The 19,780-nt window shown below is 44.5% G+C and overlaps 1 protein-coding gene across 4 annotated transcripts in view; it reads right to left on the minus strand.

Annotated features, from left to right (window-relative positions):
* LOC114643083 (potassium voltage-gated channel subfamily H member 1) overlaps positions 1-19,780 on the minus strand; it is an 846,735-nt gene that overhangs the window by 727,690 nt on the left and 99,265 nt on the right. For 2 of the 4 annotated variants that reach the window (XM_051919675.1, XM_051919674.1), the window contains exon 2: positions 7,255-7,378. The exons of the other annotated variants lie outside the window; for them this stretch is intronic. In XM_051919675.1, the coding sequence (XP_051775635.1) occupies positions 7,255-7,378 (124 nt within the window). The remainder of the gene's footprint in view (positions 1-7,254; positions 7,379-19,780) is intronic. 4 annotated transcript variants of the gene reach the window in all.

Raw genomic sequence — 19,780 nt, forward strand, 5'->3', positions numbered from 1 at the left:
TCATCAGATCGGCTGACTCAGCTGTGGAATGGCCAGTAGGGGGCAGCAGCTTGATGGCCGAGGTCTCCAGGACTCTGAACAGATCTGTTATGTGACATCATCTGCTCTTGCATTCTGCTCTGTACTTGTAATATTTCTATTGCATCTATCGTATTGTATTGAGGATTACTTGTGTTCTCGTCTGTGTATTGTATTGACCCCTTTTTTTAACACCCACTCCACACCCCACCTACCTGGGAAGGGGTCTCTCTCTGAATTCCCTTTCTTCTATTTTTTCCCTACAAGGTTTTTCCTTGTCTTCTTAGAGAGTTAAGTCTGCGGGGCTATCAAAAATCAGGGCCTGTTAAAGCCCATTGTGGCACTCCTTGTGTGATTTTGAGCTATAAAAGAAACACATTGTATTGTATTGTTGGTTAGTGGGACATTTCCCAGTAGGGGTGCCATTCTAATAGATGGACAGGGGGAGACTGCTTCCTAGGGTCACGTGCTCCCCCTGTACTCTGGGTGGCGAATTCCCACTGCCAGGCTTCATGTTTGGAGACCCACAGGGCTCCATGGGAGTTGTAGTTTTGGTGGGCAGCCCTGCTGGAGTCCTTGGGTGCTGCTAGGGGTAGCTGGTCTTGTCACCAGAGGTACTCCCTGGTCCGATATAAAGGAAGCCAATACACTTCACCCAGGTGAGTTGGAGTCAGGAGTAAAGGATGGATGAAGCTTACCTGGGAGGAGTGGAGGAAGGAGCAGGAGAGGAGAATTGTACTGTGCTTGTATTTAACTGCAACTCGGAGAGAAGAAACCTATTGAAGGTATTCTAACTGCATTAAAGTTCATATTTGAAAAAGAGAGTGTGGTGCTGAACAATCACAGCTTGGCACCCACTGCCTTAGTTACCTTAAGATCAAATATTTTAACGTGCAGGAAATCCCCCTTCCTATCCCCGCGTGTTCCCCACTACAAATCTCTATCCCTGTCTTCTGGCTCCGAGGCTCTCTGATGTGCACTAGAGACATTTCAATCGTCATTCCCACTCACAAAGCGTTCCCATCACAAATGTTTTCCTTACGAATGAATTTCCATTGCGGTTGCCCAAAGCCACTGAAGTTACAATATGATGGGACGGGTTTAATAAACTGTGCTGTGGTTTGTTACACTTCTGTAGTGACATGATGGCATTTCAAAAGACAATAAAAAAGACATTCTGTGGATTATCGTTGCAAATAATTTAAAATCCACCCACTCGTTTCCATTATGCAGATGTCAAAGCCAGCAACTAGTATGGGGGTCTACCCAGTCTGGTATAGCATGGCAAAACCATCAGAATAATTCTTTGTATTTATATAACGCTTTTCTCACTACTCAAAGCGCTCAGTGATTGCAGGTTAAGGGCCCAACAGAGCAGAGTCCCTATTGGCATTTACGGGATTCGAACCGGCAACCTTCTGATTGCCAGTGCAGCCTCAGAGCCACCACTCCACCTAGGTGACCCACTGACACCTTAAAGACACCAATAAACCAAACATTGGAAGGGAGGACACCAGAATATCCTAAGGGAAACCCAAAAACAAAATTGAGAAAACGTGCAACAAGATGAAGCCAAGAACATAAGCCAGGAACGGGAGAGCAGTGCTGACCACTGCAAAGAACGCGTCAGTGTGAAATGACACCAACCACACGTGGCCTCAGAAATGCGTGCTGTAAATTCTGACAACTGGACTGGGCGCATATCGATCTCCTCCAGGTTCTTGTCTCTATTAAGAGGGTCACATTCTGTCATAGATTGTTTAGCCGGCTCTGATTCTTCACCCTAATAACTAGGACGTTAGAAAAGTAACCACAGCACTCTGAATGCCAGTATTCCATGATAAATAAATATGAGAACAACTGCAGCTCAGACACATACTGCGTTGAGGCCACCTGCCTAATACAGTGTCGGTCTGACCCCTCTAGTCATGGACTCCACAAGACCTCTGGAGGAGCCCGGTGGCATCTGATCCCAAGACATTAGACGCAGATCCTTTAAGTCCTGCATGTTGCAAAGGTGGGCCTCCATGGGTGGGATTTGTTTTTCTAGCACATCCCACAAACACTCAGTCGAATTGAGATTTGGGGAATTTGCAGGCCGAGTCAACACCCTGGACTCTTTGTCATGTTCCTCAAGCCATTGCGGAATAATTTTTGCAGTGTGGCAGGGCGCATTATCCTGCTGAAAGAGGCCACTGCCGTCAGGGAATGCTGTCACCATGAAGGAGTGGATGTGGCCTGCAATAATCTTCAAGGAGGTGGTACGTGTGACATCAATATGAATGCCAGGACTCAGGGTTACCAGCAGAATGCTGCCCAGAGCATCACACTAAATCCATCAGTTTGGCTACTTCCCATAGTGCATCTTGCTGTCATCTCTTCCCCAAGTAATTGACATACACACACCCAGACACCCAGATGATCTAAAAGAAATCAGGATCTGTCAGACCAGGCCACCTTCTTCCATTGCTTCATGGTCCAGTTGTGCCTGGATGGGGGTCTGCATTGGCACTCTGAACAGCTACACAGCCCCATATGCAGCAAACTGGGAGGCACTGTGTGTCCTGACACCTTTCTCTAATGGCCAGCATAAAGCTTTTAATATTAGCTCTTCTTTGGGGTTGGACCAGACAGGTTGGCCTTTGCTCCCCAGCCTTGGTTGCCCTCGGACCACTTCTGGTGGCTACTAACACCAAGAGTCACCCCGACAAGACCTGCCATTTTGGAGACGCTCTGACCCAGTCGTGTAGCCTATCCCTATTTGTCAAAGTCGCTCAGATCCTAACGCTTGCCCATTTTACTCACTTCAAGAAGTGACGGTTCACTTGCTGCCATTGTAACGGGATCATCAAAGTTATTTTCTTCACCTGTCAGTGGTTTTAATGTCGTGGCTGACGGTGTAAATAATTATGGAATGGTAGTGACTTGAAAGGTGCTGCCTAAAATGTGTGCAATATTAATGGATATACAGTAGACCCCCGCAAAGTCGCGTTCAGAGTTTGCAGCCTCAGTCGCTTGCGGATTTTTCCTTAGAACCTAACTAATAATTGCTAGTAGACACCGCAAATATTCTCTGCAATTTTTTTATGGATTTTTTCGTGGCAATACTGTACTGTAGAGAGAACACAAAGCAACCGTAGAGGAAAACACGGCTTAGGATTGTGATAGTAGCCAATCCGAGAGCGTTATTCATTTCTCCTTGCTGCTGATTGGCTGCTGCCCTGTGACGCATCTCTGGCAGATGCAGCCCAGCATTCCCGCATTATAACAGTTAACCGTGTGTAGCTATCTCGAGTGTTTCGCTGAGTGTTCTCGTGTTTTTCGTTTTGTTCTTCGTAAAGCCTCAAGATGTCGCCCAAACGTCCTGCACCTTCTAAGGCTTCTGGAAATGAACTGAAGCGCCAGAAGAAGTTTAAGACACTCCAGGAGAAGATTGAACTACTGGATTTGCTCCGGGAACTAAAAAGTTATGCCGCAGTAGCCACCCGAGGCTTTGCAGTGAAGTCATTATCTTTATTACATACCTTCATCGTACTGCACAGCTAATTCGTCATCATCATCTTCTTCAATCAATATCATGCATTATTGGTGAGTACCCATACCTTTTACTGTATTTTTATTACATTAAATTAAATTATTACATATTTATCCTACTTATACCAAAGAAAATGCGCTTGCATGAATTCCAGTCCATATAGCGGTAACATCGGTATTTTACATTCTAGCACTGCGGGAGACATAGCAGTACAGTACGGTGCAGTAGACGGGTTTACCTTTACATTCATTTGTTAGGGTAATGTATGAAGCTAAGTTTGAAATGAAATTAAAGTGTTTTGGGGGCATATTTAGGGTTTAAACTATAAAAATAGGCATTTTTTGACCACATTTTCAATTTGCGGTGCTCTAGGAACGTAACCCCCGTGAATTTCAGGGGTCGTCTGTATACAGACAAAAACCTAAAGTTAATAAAGTCTGGTAATTTCAATACACACCCAAAATTAAATTAGGTAATAAATACTACAGCTTTAATAATGCAGAAAATGTTTACTTTCTAATGAATTATTCCATCTTGACCCTATGACGTTGCAGTTCCTGTTTGTGTGGAGTTCGGTTTGCATAAATTTGTGACTCCATGGGCTCCTTGTTAGATATCCTGATTTCAGCCAACAATTCAGACTATAATAGCTGGGGAGAGAACTCCAATATTGGAAGGTAAGCTCTGCATTCAGTTGCCGATGATTATAAATGATGTTATATTGAATAGGAGGAGTAGGAGGTTGGGAGCACATGCCGATTACAGCGCACCTACCACACAGCAAACCACCCGGATTGAGATGCGAGAGCAGGCGTGCAGCGGGTGACACTTCAGCACCACACTGGAACAGTCTGAGGTTCTTTACGGTGGCTGGAGTGCCAATCCTGCCAGTGACCCCTGAGTTCTACCAGTGAGTTGGGGGACCTGCTTGCAGGGCTGGATGAAGATTAACATCATACCCTGGATGGAGCAAATTGTAGGTTAAGTAAAGAAATCTACAAAGAGCAGCAGTGGGCAAAATCACAGAGCAAATAGAGAAAAGAGTCGATGGTCTACAGTCTGGACTGAGTGGTCAACCGGAAAACGCAGACAAACTGCCTGTGGGCATCAAAACTGGGGCTGAGCGTTCAGTGTCCTGCTAGAGTATGTGAATTTCCCCTTGGGGATTAATAAAGTATCTATCTATCTATCTATCTATCTATCTATCTATCTATCTATCTATCTATCTATCTATCTATCTATCTATCTATCTATCTATCTATCTATCTATCTATCTGTCTATCTATCTATCTATCTATCTATTGAGATACGTATTGTTTCACTGGGATTGATGCCATCTACACAAGCCATCTTATTGTATGACCGGATTCTGCATTTCTAGACACAAAGAAGACGACTTCCAAGCAGTAGAAGACTGGAAGGTGCTCTGCTTCTTGGCAAAGGAAGGTCACACTCACTTAAACCTCACACCAGCGAGAAACGTGCTGCTGCTTCTGTAGTGGTGCGGGTGTATATTGTTTTGGCCCCCACACTTTCTTAAACAAGACCAAGCATATGCAGGCATTAGCGTTGCTGCATTTGTGGAGGGGTTTCTGAAACAGTTCCAAGCACAGCTACTTGAAAGAGGCGAGTATTAAGTGTGCCGTATATATAAAAAATGCACAGGGCTACGTTTTAAACACTTTAGTGTAATTAAGAGAAAATGGTTCACACAAAAAATAAAGAAAACAACTCATGATGCATACAAAAAAGGAAATACTCATAATTCTTGCATATGATGTTTCTGTTTAAGGCTTATATATCTTAAGTTTCTATATGCTGTCACATACACATGGACCCACATTTTGACAAACAGTCTGAAAATTCTGCCTCTCTACCCTCTGATCTATCGCTTGTAACAGTTCGTGTTTCTCTCCAAGCTTTTTATGTAACAATCTGAGATCATTCTGTTGACAGATCAGAAATGCAAACAAACAGTAGCAGAGCATTAACTCTACTTTAGCAGAGGATATGTTTGTGTGTGCCAGGCTTTGTGTCTGCCCAGTTGTTAGGTCTCTCTCATTCCAAAAGATGGCGCATCACAGACATTAACTCTGCTCTTATGAATCCCATACCAAACAGCATATAACAGAGACACAGGCATTGCATGGTGCACTGCAAACGTTGATGCTGAGGTCTACGTTGGTTATTTAGATTTCAATTCATCGTAGATGGGTAGCACAGCTAGTAGGGGATAAAACAGAATCTTCCATTAGCTATTGGGCAGAGTGGTGGCTCTGAGGTAAGGATCTGCACTGGTAAAATTTTTATTTTTATACTGTATTGAGGATTTGTTGTGTTCTGTGTATTGTATTGTGTTGTATTGACCCCCCTTTTCTTTGACACCCACTGCACGCCCAACCTACCTGGAAAGGGGTCTCTCTTTGAACTGCCTTTCCCGAGGTTTCTTCTATTTTTACCCTACAAGGTTTTCTTTTTTGGGGAGTTTTTCCTTGTCTTCTTAGAGAGTCAGGGCTGGGGGGCTGTCCCTAACTTCTTGTGTGATTTTGGGCTATACAAAAATAAATAAACACCAGAAGAGACTTTACTCCATTAGGCCCTTAACCTGCAGTTGCTTTGTCCAGGGTATGACGTTAATCTGCACCCAGCCCTCCAACCTGCAGGGAAAGACCAACGGGTTGGTGGCAGAATTGGCACTCCAGCCACCATAAAAACCCTCCCGCTGTTCCCTTCCATCTGAAGTAGTGTGGTGCTGAGGTGTCACCCGTCGCAGGGCTGCACTCGGGTCCTGATCTTGTCGTGTGGTAGGTGCGTCAATGTGTTGTGTCAGCGTCTGCTCCTAACTTCTCTCTTCCATTGTCTATGCAGTTATGTAAAACACCCGTTCTGTTCAAATTAAGCAAACATTTATGTGGATTTAGCAGTAGCTTTAACATTCTAGGACTGGCTCTTAAGATTACCAAGACTAAACTATGAATTCAGCATTTCTTTATGAAGGTGGGAAGCAGGAGAAGGTGAATGGCTGCATAGTCCAGGACCAGCTCTCCAAAGCTCAAGCACTGGCTTCAGCAGTAAGCGACCTTACAAATGACTCACGCTTTGTTTCCAGACTCATCACGAGAGGTATCTTCATTCACAGGTCCATTTCTAGCAAAGCATGCATGAACTCAAAAAACAAAGTCCTGGAGAAGCAAACGTGTCCAGTTCTTGCTGAAAAGGCCATTCACTGTCACCTCTCGGCCTACTGGCTGACAGCGTGTCTGTGTTTCGGCTGACCTCTCTGTTCAACCACTCCGTCGGTTATTGTAATCACTGATTCAAAACCTGTTTACAACAAAATTCAAACTCTATAGACCACCAGAAACAAGGAGTTTAAGTTACTGCGTCCCACGCACTCATCTCGTAGCTGGCGTCTTAACCCCCTGGCATTAGCTGATGAGAACTGTACAGAATTCACATCCAAGCAAGTTGATTCTTTTCTCGCATCCTCAGAGGTCTCCGGCCGTGGTGTGTTGTTACATCACACTTATCCAGATTCGTCAATTGCGCACAAACTCATGATTATAGCATCCCATTCAGAGTCAAGTCATATTCAAAGCACATAGAGGAGCACAGAAAGAAGTCAGGATAAACTGAACGGGCACTGCCATGCACAAAAGTCGCCAGAGCGTTTGGAAAAATGCGATACAATAGATTCATACCTGCAAGTGCTGCTCTTCTGCATGACCTCTGCTCTGTGGTACCCAGAGAGTTTGCAAAATCCATCATTGCTGTAAACAATGGGCCAGTCTACGATCTGGGCATTGCCCAGTACAAAATTGGTGTCTGTTAAAAAAAAAAAATAAAAATAAGGCGCACAGGTCATAATGTTATACAATGAGAATTATAACCTACATTAGTAAGAGTGCAGAAAAGCCATGAGAGGTAAAGCTAATGCAGGAACTGCCTTGGCGCTCACTGGGGTCTACAGGACGTGACCTCTGAATACGCCTGAATTTAGAAACAGCATCAGCACAGCTTTTTACAATGGTATGTTGTGCTTTATCTTTACAAAGTTTTTACAGATACCATATTTTGGCCAAGAGAAAATACTTTTTACAGGCTTTAGACATCCTGGTGTTATTGAATCTGCAAGTGGCAGGAATGAGTTGGTTTTCCCTTAGGGGGTCAGGGGCACTCAGTTCAGCCTCATTACCTTTTTTTATTAAAGGGCACTGTGGCTGTTTTCACGTGTAACTTCCAAATACATTTGGCTCATGGGCATCATATTTACTTCCCAAAGCTTCCCAAGATACTCTGATCTTAACTTTGGTTAACGACCACCACTGCTATATTTGTTTTCTTTGTACATTCAAGTCTCTCACTCCCCGGCACCCACCACTCTATCTAAAGTACCTTGGACAGCTCTGCAGTCGACAGGCCTGACCACTCAGAATCCCAGGTCAGCAACAAGGTAAGGTGTCCTAACACAAGGCCAAAGGGTCTGAGGATGACCCTAAGAAAGCCACTTATAAATTCCTGGGCTTCAGTTGCATAACATACAGTGCATCCAGAAAGTATTCACATTGCATCACTTTTTCCACATTTTGTTATGTTACAGCCTTATTCCAAAATGGATTAAATTCATTTTTTCCTCAGAATTCTACACACAACACCCCATAATGACAACGTGAAAAAAGTTTACTTGAGATTTTTGTAAATTTATTAAAAATAAAAAAATTGAGAAAGCACATGTACATAAGTATTCACAGCCTTTGCCGTGAAGCTCAAAATTGAGCTCAGGTGCATCGTGTTTCCCCTGATCATCCTTGAGATGTTTCTGCAGGTTAATTGGAGTCCACCTGTGGTAAATTCAGTTGATTGGACATGATTTGGAAAGGCACAAACCTGTCTATAGAAGGTCCCACAGTTGACAGTTCATGTCAGAGCACAAATCAAGCATGAAGTCAAAGGAATTGTCTGTAGACCTCCGAGACAGGATTGTCTCGAGGCACAAATCTGGGGAAGGTTACAGAAAAATTTCTGCTGCTATGAAGGTCCCAATGAGCACAGTGGCCTCCATCATCCATAAATGGAAGAAGTTCGAAACCACCAGGACTCTTCCTTCCTCTACCATCTAAACTGAGCGATCAGGGGAGAAGGGCCTTAGTCAGGGAGGTGACCAAGAACCTGATGGTCACTCTGTCAGAGCTCCAGAGGTCCTCTGTGGAGAGAGGAGAATCTTACAGAAGGACAACCATCTCTGCAGCAATCCGCCAATCAGGCCTGTATGGTAGAGTGGCCAGACGGAAGCTACTCCTTAGTAAAAGGCACATGGCAGCCCACCTGGAGTTTGCCAAAAGGCACCTGAAGGACTCTCAGACCATGAGAAAGAAAATTCTCTGGTCTGATGAGACAAAGATTGAACTCTTTGGTGTGAATGCCAGGCGTCACATTAGGAGGAAACCTGGCACCATCCCTACAGTGAAGCATGGTGGTGGCAGCATCATGCTGTGGGGATGTTTTTCAGTGGCAGGGACTGGGAGACTAGTCAGGATAAAGGGAAAGATGACTGCAGCAATGTACAGAGACATCCTGGATGAAAACCTGCTCCAGAGCGCTCTTGACCTCAGACTGGGGCGACGGTTCATCTTTCAGCAGGACAACGACCCTAAGCACACAGCCAAGATATCAAAGGAGTGGCTTCAGGACAACTCTGTGAATGTCCTTGAGTGGCCCAGCCAGAGCCCAGACTTGAATCCGATTGAACATCTCTGGAGAGATCTTAAAATGGCTGTGCACCGACGCTTCCCATCCAACCTGATGGAGCTTGAGAGGTGCTGCAAAGAGGAATGGGCAAAACTGGCCAAGGATAGGTGTGCCAAGCTTGTGGCATCATATTCAACAAGACTTGAGGCTGGAATTGCTGCCAAAGGTGCATCGACAAAGTATTGAGCAAAGGCTGTGAATACTTATGTACATGGGATTTCTCAGTTTTTTTATTTTTAATAAATTTGCAAAAATCTCAAGTAATTTTTTTTCACGTTGTCATTATGGGGTGTTGTGTGTAGAATTCTGAAGAAAAAAATGAATTTAATCCATTTTGGAATAAGGCTGTAACATAACAAAATGTGGAAAAAGTGATGCGCTGTGAATACTTTCTGGATGCACTGTAGATAAGAAGTAAGCTGCAGTTCATGTGTAAACCACTGCTGGGATGGCATTCACGACAGAAGGTGCGAAATGAAATCAAAATTGTTTTCAAAAATATTACCTGAAACCACTCTGGTCTGTTATTCTTATCCTAAACTCATCTGTACAACACCCTCACAAAAAGTCCCATAGCCTTTTGACAGCCTTCAAGCAGATGGTCATTTTTGGCCTTTAGGGGTCCTCAGTCACGGTGCTGGAGGGCCGCAGTGGCTGAACGTTTTCTCTTCAGCCAGTTTCCTAATTGAGACTTGGTCCTTGCTGATAATGAAACTTGGTATTTAACTCTATGCTTTGTAATGGATGGCTGGGAATCGTGCCCTACCGGGAGACCTGGAGGAGCAGAAAACCAGGAGAAGGGCAATTTATACCCCAGGACATGAGAGGGCATCCCCCTGGGTTGCATCATGGGCCACAGGCTTGGGGCTTAGAAGCTCAAACCTGTTGGGGTCCGTGGCCAGCACCAGGGGGCGCCTTGGACAGCTCTGGAAACAAGAGGTTAATTGGGAAGCCATAAAAGGGTCCGCCTCACTCCATTTAGGGAGCCAGAGTCGGGTGGAAGAGGATGGAGCTTGCGAGTGGAGGAGTGGAGGCGGCAGAAGACTTGGGAGAAGACTTAAGAAGAGGAGTAATAAGGACTGAGCCTTGTGGGTAACTTGTGTGCTGTGCAGAAGAAAAACAATAAATAGAGTGTGCATTTGAACATGGGGTGTCCTTGGTGTCTGTCTGTAGCCGGGCTGGTCTTCTACAGCTTTCCTTCATCGAAGACAAACTGGAGTTGCATTGTAGATCAGAGGTCCTCAATTACAGTCTCGTTTTATGTTTTTGCTTCAACCATGCTCTTAAGTAGACCCTCCATGTTTACTATTAAAGCAATAAGCTTTTTGGGATTAATTTGAGTTGTCTTCCATCCATCCATCCATTTTCCAACCCGTCTTGCCTGTTATAATTCAAAACTCTTATTTGCCCATTTTAGTTTTGAGCAGCGGCCTATAAGTTTCAATTGTTGCCAGACATTAGTTAATAATGAACTGCAGAAACTCTCACAAACCAGCAGCTCTCCAGCTAACGTGCTTCCCTTTAAACCTGTGAATATGCGCCATGACATATTTGCGCTAAAAAACTGCTTTAACATAAATGAGAGGGGAATTGAAAGGACCGTTACGTTTCAATCTGTTTTGGTCCACAAAACACGCAGCTAATATTCTCAGAGGAGGAAAATCGACGGTGCAATTGAAATTTCTCCTGGATGAGTGAAAGCGCTGACAAGGCATAGCGTTAACTACTAAGTGCCATTATCAGCAAGGAATTAGGACATTTAAGAAAATCACGATTGTGAAAAGGATGGCCTGGTACCCCAGTGATTAGCGTGGTGGTCTCCCAAGTGCAGAGGCTCATTTCACTTACTAGTGTGACTAAAGCCTGAGTGGAGTTGATAGATGTCCCCCATATCTGTGTGTGCTCTGGTTTCACCTCAGTGACATTTGCGTTGCGCTATGTGTGGCGTCATTGGAAGTGGGGGGCTTCCTGAGCTTCAGCCCTTGACGTCAGGTGTGTAGCCTCTTCTGTTCAATGCACTTCTGGTCTGTTAGTGGCCTCCAACAAGTCTGAAAAGTCAGAGTGGGATCTTCACAGGATGTCAACAGCATAAAAATTCTAAGAGGGAATCAACTGTTAGGGAGTTGGAGCTAAAAAGTGGTGAAGCTCGTGATGCCCTCTGTCAGCGTGGACGAGTGTTATGTGAGTACGGGCTCAATGATAAACTGAGGGCTCATCCGAGGCTGACTCCTAACTTCATACCCACCAGCTTCTAAGGGAATAAGACGTTCAGGAAATGGATGCACAGATGAAAGAAAACAGAAAGCTCTAGGACTGGGGATTTCCATTATTTTGACTTTCTCGTATATGAAGTATGTGGAAAGAATTGGGATCGTCCAAAAATTCCATTTCAAGATTTTGATGAATCTCGATGTTTTAGACTTCCCTGAGTCCGAAAATACCATTTTGGAATTGTGTGTGTGTCTGTCTGTGTGTGTGTCTGTGTGTGTGTGTCTGTCTGTCTGTGTCCGTGTGTGTCTGTGTATATGTCTGTCTGTGTCTGTCTGTGTGTCAGTCTGTGTGTGTGTGTGTCTGTGTGTGTGTCTGTCTGTCTGTGTGTTTGTCTCTGTGTGTGTGTCTGTCTGTCTGTGTCTGTCTGTGTGTCTGTCTGTCTGTGTCCGTGTGTGTCTGTCTGTGTGTGTGTCTGTCTGTGTTTGTCTGTGTGTCTGTCTGTCTGTGTCTGTGTAAATGTCTGTCTGTGTCTGTCTGTGTGTCTGTGTGTCAGTCTGTATGTGTGTTTGTCTCTGTGTGTGTGTGTGTGTCTGTCTGTGTGTGTGTTTGTCTCTGTGTGTGTCTGTCTGTGTGTCTGTCTGTCTGTGTCCATGTGTGTCTGTGTGTCTGTCTGTGTGTGTGTCTGCCTGTGTTTGTCTGTGTGTCTGTCTGTCTGTGTCTGTGTGTGTCTGTGTATATGTCTGTCTGTGTCTGTCTGTGTGTGTGTCTGTCTGTCTGTGTGTGTGTTTGTCTCTGTGTGTGTGTGTGTGTCTGTCTGTGTGTCTGTGTGTGTGTCTGTCTGTGTGTCTGTCTCTGTGTGTGTCTGTCTGTGTGTCTGTCTGTCTGTGTCCGTGTGTGTCTGTCTGTGTGTGTGTGTGTGTCTGTCTGTGTTTGTCTGTGTGTCTGTCTGTCTGTGTCTGTGTATATGTCTGTCTGTCTGTCTGTGTCTGTGTGTGTCTGTCTGTCTGTGTGTCTGTCTGTCTGTCTGTGTGTGTGTGTCCGTGTGTGTCTGTGTATATGTCTGTCTGTGTCTGTGTGTGTCTGTCTGTCTGTGTGTGTGCCTGTCTGTATGTCTGTGTGTCTGTCTGTCTGTGTCTGTCTGTGTGTCTGTCTGTGTCCGTGTGTGTCTGTGTATATGTCTGTCTGTGTGTCTGTCTGTGTCTGTGTGTGTCTGTCCGTCTGTGTGTCTGTTTGTGTGTGTGCCTGTCTGTGTGTGTGTCTGTCTGTCTGTCTGTGTCCGTGTGTGTCTGTGTATATGTCTGTCTGTGTGTCTGTCTGTATGTGTCTGTCTGTCTGTTTGTCTGACTGTCTGTGTCCGTGTGTGTCTGTGTATATGTCTGTCTGTGTGTCTGTCTGTCTGTGTGTCTGTCTGTGTCCGTGTGGGTTTCTGTCTGTCTGTATGTCAGTCTGTGTGTGTCTGTGTGTCTGTCTGTGTGTGCCTGTCTGTGTGTGTCTGTCTGTCTGTCTGTGTCCTTGTGTGTCTGTGTATATGTCTGTCTGTGTGTCTGTCTGTGTCTGTCTGTCTGTGTGTCTGTGTATGTCTGTCTGTCTGTGTGTGTCTGTCTGTCTGTGTGTGTCAGTCTGTGTGTGTCTGTGTGCCTGTCTGTGTGTGTCTGTCTGTCTGTGTGTCAGTCTGTGTGTGTCTGTGTATATGTCTGTCTGTGTGTCTGTCTGTGTGTCTGTGTATGTCTGTCTGTCTGTGTGTCTGTGTATGTCTGTCTGTCTGTGTGTGTCTGTCTGTCTGTGTGTGTCTGTGTGCCTGTCTGTGTGTGTCTGTCTGTCTGTGTCTGTGTGTCTGTCTGTCTGTCTGTGTCTGCCTGTGTCTGTGTATATGTCTGTCTGTGTGTCTGTCTCTGTCTGTCTGTCTGTCTGTGTGTCTGTCTCTGTGTGTGTGTGTCTGTCTGTGTCTGTATGCCTGTGTGTGTGTCTGTCTGCGTGTGTGTCTGTCTGTGTGTGTTTGTCTGTGTGTCTGTCTGTCTGTGTGTGTATGTGTGTCTGTCTTTGTCTGTGTGTGTCTGTCTGTCTGTGTGTATGTTTGTCTCTGTGTGTGTGTGTGAGTGTGTGTTTGTCTGTCTGTGTGTGTGTCTGTGTGTCTGTCTGTGTTTGTCTGTCTATGTGTCTGTCTGTGTGTGTGGGTCTGTCTCTGTGTGTGTGTCTGTGTGTGTGTCTGTCTGTCTGTGTGTCTGTCTGTCTGTGTCTGTTTGTGTGTGTGTCTGTCTGTGTGTCTGTGTGTGTGTCTGTATGTCTGTCTGTGTATCTGTCTGTGTGTGTGTCTGTGTCTGTCTGTCTGTCTGTGTGTGTGTCTGTCTGTCTGTGTCTGTGTGTCTGTCTGTCTGTGTCTGTGTGTGTCTGTGTATATGTCTGTCTGTGTGTCTGTCTGTGTCTGTGTGTGTCTGTCTGTCTGTGTCAGTCTGTGTGTGTCTGTGTGCCTGTCTGTGTGTGTCTGTGTGTCTGTCTGTGTGCATGTCTGTCTGTGTCCGTGTGTGTCTGTGTGTCTGTCTGTGTGTGTGTCTGTTTGTGTTTGTCTGTGTGTCTGTCTGTCTGTGTCTGTGTATATATCTGTCTGTGTTTCTGTCTGTGTCCGTGTGTGTCTGTGTATTTCTGTCTGTGTGTCAGTCTGTGTGTGTGCCTGTCTGTGTGTTTCTGTCTGTCTGTCTGTGTGTCTGTCTGTGTCCGTGTGTGTCTGTGTATATGTCTGTCTGTCTGTGTGTCTGTGTATGTCTGTCTGTCTGTATGTGTCTGTCTGTCTGAGTGTCAGTCTTTGTGTGTCTGTGTGCCTGTCTGTGTGTGTGTCTGTCTGTCTGTCTGTCTGTCTGTGTGTGTCTGTGTGTCTGTCTGTCTGTGTCTGTGTATATGTCTGTCTGTGTGTCTGTCTCTATCTGTCTGTCTGTGTGTGTGTCTGTCTCTTTGTGTGTGTGTCTGTGTATATGTCTGTCTGCCTGTGTGTGTGTCTGTCTGCGTGTGTGTCTGTCTGTGTGTGTTTGTCTGTGTGTCTGTCTGTCTGTGTGTGTATGTGTGTCTGTCTGTCTCTCTGTGTGTGTGTGTGTGTTTGTCTGTCTGTGTATCTGTGTGTCTGTCTGTGTTTGTCTGTCTATGTGTCTGTCTGTGTGTGTGGGTCTGTCTCTGTGTGTGTGTCTGTGTGTGTGTCTGTCTGTCTGTGTATCTGTCTGTGTGTGTGTCTGTGTCTGTCTGTCTGTGTGTGTGTCTGTCTATCTGTGTGTCTGTCTGTGTGTGTCTCTGTCTGTCTGTCTGTCTGTCTGTGTGTGTCTGTGTGTTTATATGTAAACGTAATAACTTGAGTTCGCTCTCACTCAGGTCAACCAAATTTTGCACACAAGTATTCGGTACAAAACGTAGATTTCCATCAACTTTTGAACGATTTCCGATAACCGGAACTGGTACTTTTGTATTCATGCAGCTGCAGAGTCCGATTTATTCTACTTTTTTTTTATAATAATTGTTAGTCAGTCAGTCTTTATCCAACCTGCTATATCCTAACACAGGGTCACGGGGGTCTGCTGGAGCCAGTCCCAGGAAACACAGGGCACAAGGCAGGAACAAATCCCAGGCAGGGTGCCAGCCCACCGCAAGGCTTTATAATGCTTGTTCACTACGTTATTAATTTGATTTGATTTGTTGTTGATGGTTCTTTAATTTGCTCCTCAAATATCCAACCCCATATCTGAGTATAGGAGAAAGTAGAGGGGAGACGACTCCCAATTTTTTAATAAAACATTTTCCAAGCACAGTCTCTTATTTTTCCTAAAAGTCGTCATCTGCTTGAAGAACGTTACAAATGGAGGACAGGCCACTGGCCCAGGGTTTTCATGCTAAACTCACTCAATCCATCAAATGATCCCGCACTCTCCTCACAAGCCTACATCTTCAGAAGCAGAGACGCTAAGATTTATTAACCAATTAGATGGTAATTATTTCATTTATTAGCTACGTAGAACGACATTCGCTTCCAACTGGAGACGCTCGTTAGCGGTTGTTAGCACACACGCCATGTCAACTCATTTCCAGTTAGTTTCTAATTGTGCCTTTTCCATTTCAGAATCAGGCCCACTAGCCCATGTGTGACACGATGCCAGTCCATCATAGTCCATCACACTGATCCTGCTGGTCACATCCATCCGCCCACAAGGGTCAGCCTAAGAGCTTCACCTTTGGGTGCCTTGATAAAGCCCACCGAGATGGAGACCTAAAGCCAGCTCCCTGAACTTATGACGCAGCAGTGCTGACCACTACGCCAAACAAACAGTCGAAATCATGGCAAGTCCAAGCCCCGTATGGCAGTGCCCAGCGGAGGTCTCTGCCATCACTTGGCACACTCGGACTGGAGCCTCGCCTTTAAACTGAGATGCCGAGAGTCAGTCAGAGCCGTGCCACTAGGCATTGGCGTCTGTTTTGTGTGATCAGATGCACAGCCTCCCGTTTCCAGCGCATCTCTCCCAACGTTGGACGATGTACAGTAGAGAACAGGAGCAGAAAGATTTCAGAGGTGAGTTAAGCATCAGATCTACTGAAGGCATGCAATAAAAGGGAAACAAGGGGAGTCCACAGTGCAGCCAGTCCATCAAGCATGTCGTACATTAATCACATGAACGAAAACGCAACTGGCAAGAAACATGGAGGGGGGAAAAGACAAAGAGCCTGACCGGTAAAGGGCGACAAAGCAAACACGGCTCCGGAACTGAACAAACATGGAGCGTACAGTATCATCAGGATGAGCACAACACAATGTGGTGTTAGGATGTTCCATGCCAACATTTGTTACTTTACAGTCGTAAGTGCAGACCAAAGCTTTGGAGTGGGCATCAGCTGGTAGGCCGAGCAGTTTACAGGACGACTGCAGCTGTTTGCTTTTTGAAGATCACTCTGATAGTCAGGAGAGTCGTGAGACCCCAGAGCCCTGAACAGGCGGCACTCCACTTTACAAGCACAAGACTCCTGGTCTTTTGTAAATTAACAGAAATTGGTATAGAACAAGAAGCAGAGAAAGATCACAAAGAATGAGAGCAGAGGAGATCATAAGCACAGACTGTGACAGCTTGGCATATACCTGTCTGCCTATGTGACAATGTCCAAACTGAAAAAGTTAAAACAAAGAAAAATCGTTAAGCAATTGAACAACACCACAGACACAAAACACTTGCTGGCTTTTTACATTTGATCTCGTCGTACTCTGTAAAGAAACAAAAAGAAGTAAAGCTGGCATATTGTAGAGGAAAGAAATCTGTAGTTGAATATGGAGGACAACAAGAGCAACAACATCAGTTTAGGTCAAAGTGGATCTGGTCAGGGCCGGCATACAGTCACGGGCAAAGGAATGAGGCGGCTGCAAGGAATTCACATTAGCCGGGTAATGTCATATATTTTAAAAAGGAGACACAATAAAATAAACACATGAATAATAATAATAATAATAATAATAATAATAACAAATCTGTCTAGTTCTGGGGGAGACAGACTGTGAGGCACAGGACTAACCCTGGACGGGATGAGAGCCAGTGAGATGACGACACTCTTAAAAATAAAAAGTGACAAAGGCCATCACTGGATGACACTCTTAAAAGTAAAAGGTGACAAAGGCCATCACAGGAAGACACGTTTAAACATAAAAGGTGACAAAGGCCATCACAGGATGACACTCTTAAAAATAAAAGGTGACAAAGGCCATCACAGGATGACACTCTTAAAAGTAAAAGGTGACAAAGGCCATCACAGGAAGACACGTTTAAACATAATAGGTGACAAAAGCCATCACAGGAAGACACGTTTAAACATAAAAGGTGACAAAGGCCATCACAGGATGACACTCTTAAAAGTAAAAGGTGACAAAGGCCATCACAGGAAGACACGTTTAAACATAAAAGGTGACAAAGGCCATCACAGGAAGACACTCTTAAAAGTAAAAGGTGACAAAGGCCATCACAGGATGACGCTCTTAAAAGTAAAAGGTGACAAAGGCCATCACAGGAAGACACGTTTAAACATAAAAGGTGACAAAGGCCATCACAGGATGACACTCTTAAAAGTAAAAGGTGACAAAGGCCATCACAGGATGACGCTCTTAAAAGTAAAAGGTGACAAAGGCCATCACAGGAAGACACGTTTAAACATAAAAGGTGACAAAGGCCATCACAGGATGACACTCTTAAAAGTAAAAGGTGACAAAGGCCATCACAGGATGACGCTCTTAAAAGTAAAAGGTGACAAAGGCCATCACAGGAAGACACTCTTAAAAGTAAAAGGTGACAAAGGCCATCACAGGAAGACGCTCTTAAAAGTAAAAGGTGACAAAGGCCATCACTGGATGACGCTCTTAAAAGTAAAAGGTGACAAAGGCCATCACAGGAAGACACGTTTAAACATAAAAGGTGACAAAGGCCATCACAGGAAGACACTCTTAAAAATAAAAGGTGACAAAGGCCATCACAGGATGACACTCTTAAAAGTAAAAGGTGACAAAGGCCATCACAGGAAGACACGTTTAAACATAAAAGGTGACAAAGACCATCACAGGATGACACTCTTAAAAATAAAAGGTGACAAAGGCCATCACAGGATGACACTCTTAAAAGTAAAAGGTGACAAAGGCCATCACAGGAAGACACGTTTAAACATAAAAGGTGACAAAGGCCATCACAGGATGACACTCTTAAAAGTAAAAGGTGACAAAGGCCATCACAGGAAGACACGTTTAAACATAAAAGGTGACAAAGACCATCACAGGATGACACTCTTAAAAGTAAAAGGTGACAAAGGCCATCACAGGATGACGCTCTTAAAAGTAAAAGGTGACAAAGGCCATCACAGGAAGACACGTTTAAACATAAAAGGTGACAAAGACCATCACAGGATGACACTCTTAAAAGTAAAAGGTGACAAAGGCCATCACAGGATGACACTCTTAAAAGTAAAAGGTGACAAAGGCCATCACAGGAAGACACGTTTAAACATAAAAGGTGACAAAGGCCATCACAGGATGACACTCTTAAAAGTAAAAGGTGACAAAGGCCATCACAGGATGACGCTCTTAAAAGTAAAAGGTGACAAAGGCCATCACAGGAAGACACGTTTAAACATAAAAGGTGACAAAGGCCATCACAGGATGACACTCTTAAAAGTAAAAGGTGACAAAGGCCATCACAGGATGACGCTCTTAAAAGTAAAAGGTGACAAAGGCCATCACAGGAAGACGCTCTTAAAAGTAAAAGGTGACAAAGGCCATCACTGGATGACGCTCTTAAAAGTAAAAGGTGACAAAGGCCATCACAGGAAGACACGTTTAAACATAAAAGGTGACAAAGGCCATCACAGGAAGACACTCTTAAAAATAAAAGGTGACAAAGGCCATCACAGGATGACACTCTTAAAAGTAAAAGGTGACAAAGGCCATCACAGGAAGACACGTTTAAACATAAAAGGTGACAAAGACCATCACAGGATGACACTCTTAAAAATAAAAGGTGACAAAGGCCATCACAGGATGACACTCTTAAAAGTAAAAGGTGACAAAGGCCATCACAGGAAGACACGTTTAAACATAAAAGGTGACAAAGGCCATCACAGGATGACACTCTTAAAAGTAAAAGGTGACAAAGGCCATCACAGGAAGACACTCTTAAAAGTAAAGGTGACAAAGGCCATCACAGGATGACGCTCTTAAAAGTAAAAGGTGACAAAGGCCATCACAGGAAGACACGTTTAAACATAAAAGGTGACAAAGGCCATCACAGGATGACACTCTTAAAAGTAAAAGGTGACAAAGGCCATCACAGGAAGACACTCTTAAAAGTAAAAGGTGACAAAGGCCATCACAGGATGACGCTCTTAAAAGTAAAAGGTGACAAAGGCCATCACAGGATGACACTCTTAAAAGTAAAAGGTGACAAAGGCCATCACAGGAAGACACGTTTAAACATAAAAGGTGACAAGGTCATGACAGGACACTCACACTGGCCGGTTAGACAACAACACATTTAAAACTTAAAGGTGACAAAGTCCATCATAAGACACTCACACTGGCCAGTGACACAACAATTCTCTTAAAACTAAAAGGTGACAAAGTCTCTCACAGGTGACACATTTAAAAAAGGTGACAAAGTCCATGACAGGAGACTCACACTGGCCGGTGAGACGATGACGCTCTTAAACATAAAGCTGACCAATCAGAGTGACGCCATTAGGGTAACATCTGTGATCCCCTTAAGCCCCGCCCTT

This window comes from Erpetoichthys calabaricus, chromosome 15, assembly GCF_900747795.2.
Source record: "Erpetoichthys calabaricus chromosome 15, fErpCal1.3, whole genome shotgun sequence".
NCBI classification, from domain to species: domain Eukaryota; kingdom Metazoa; phylum Chordata; class Cladistia; order Polypteriformes; family Polypteridae; genus Erpetoichthys; species Erpetoichthys calabaricus.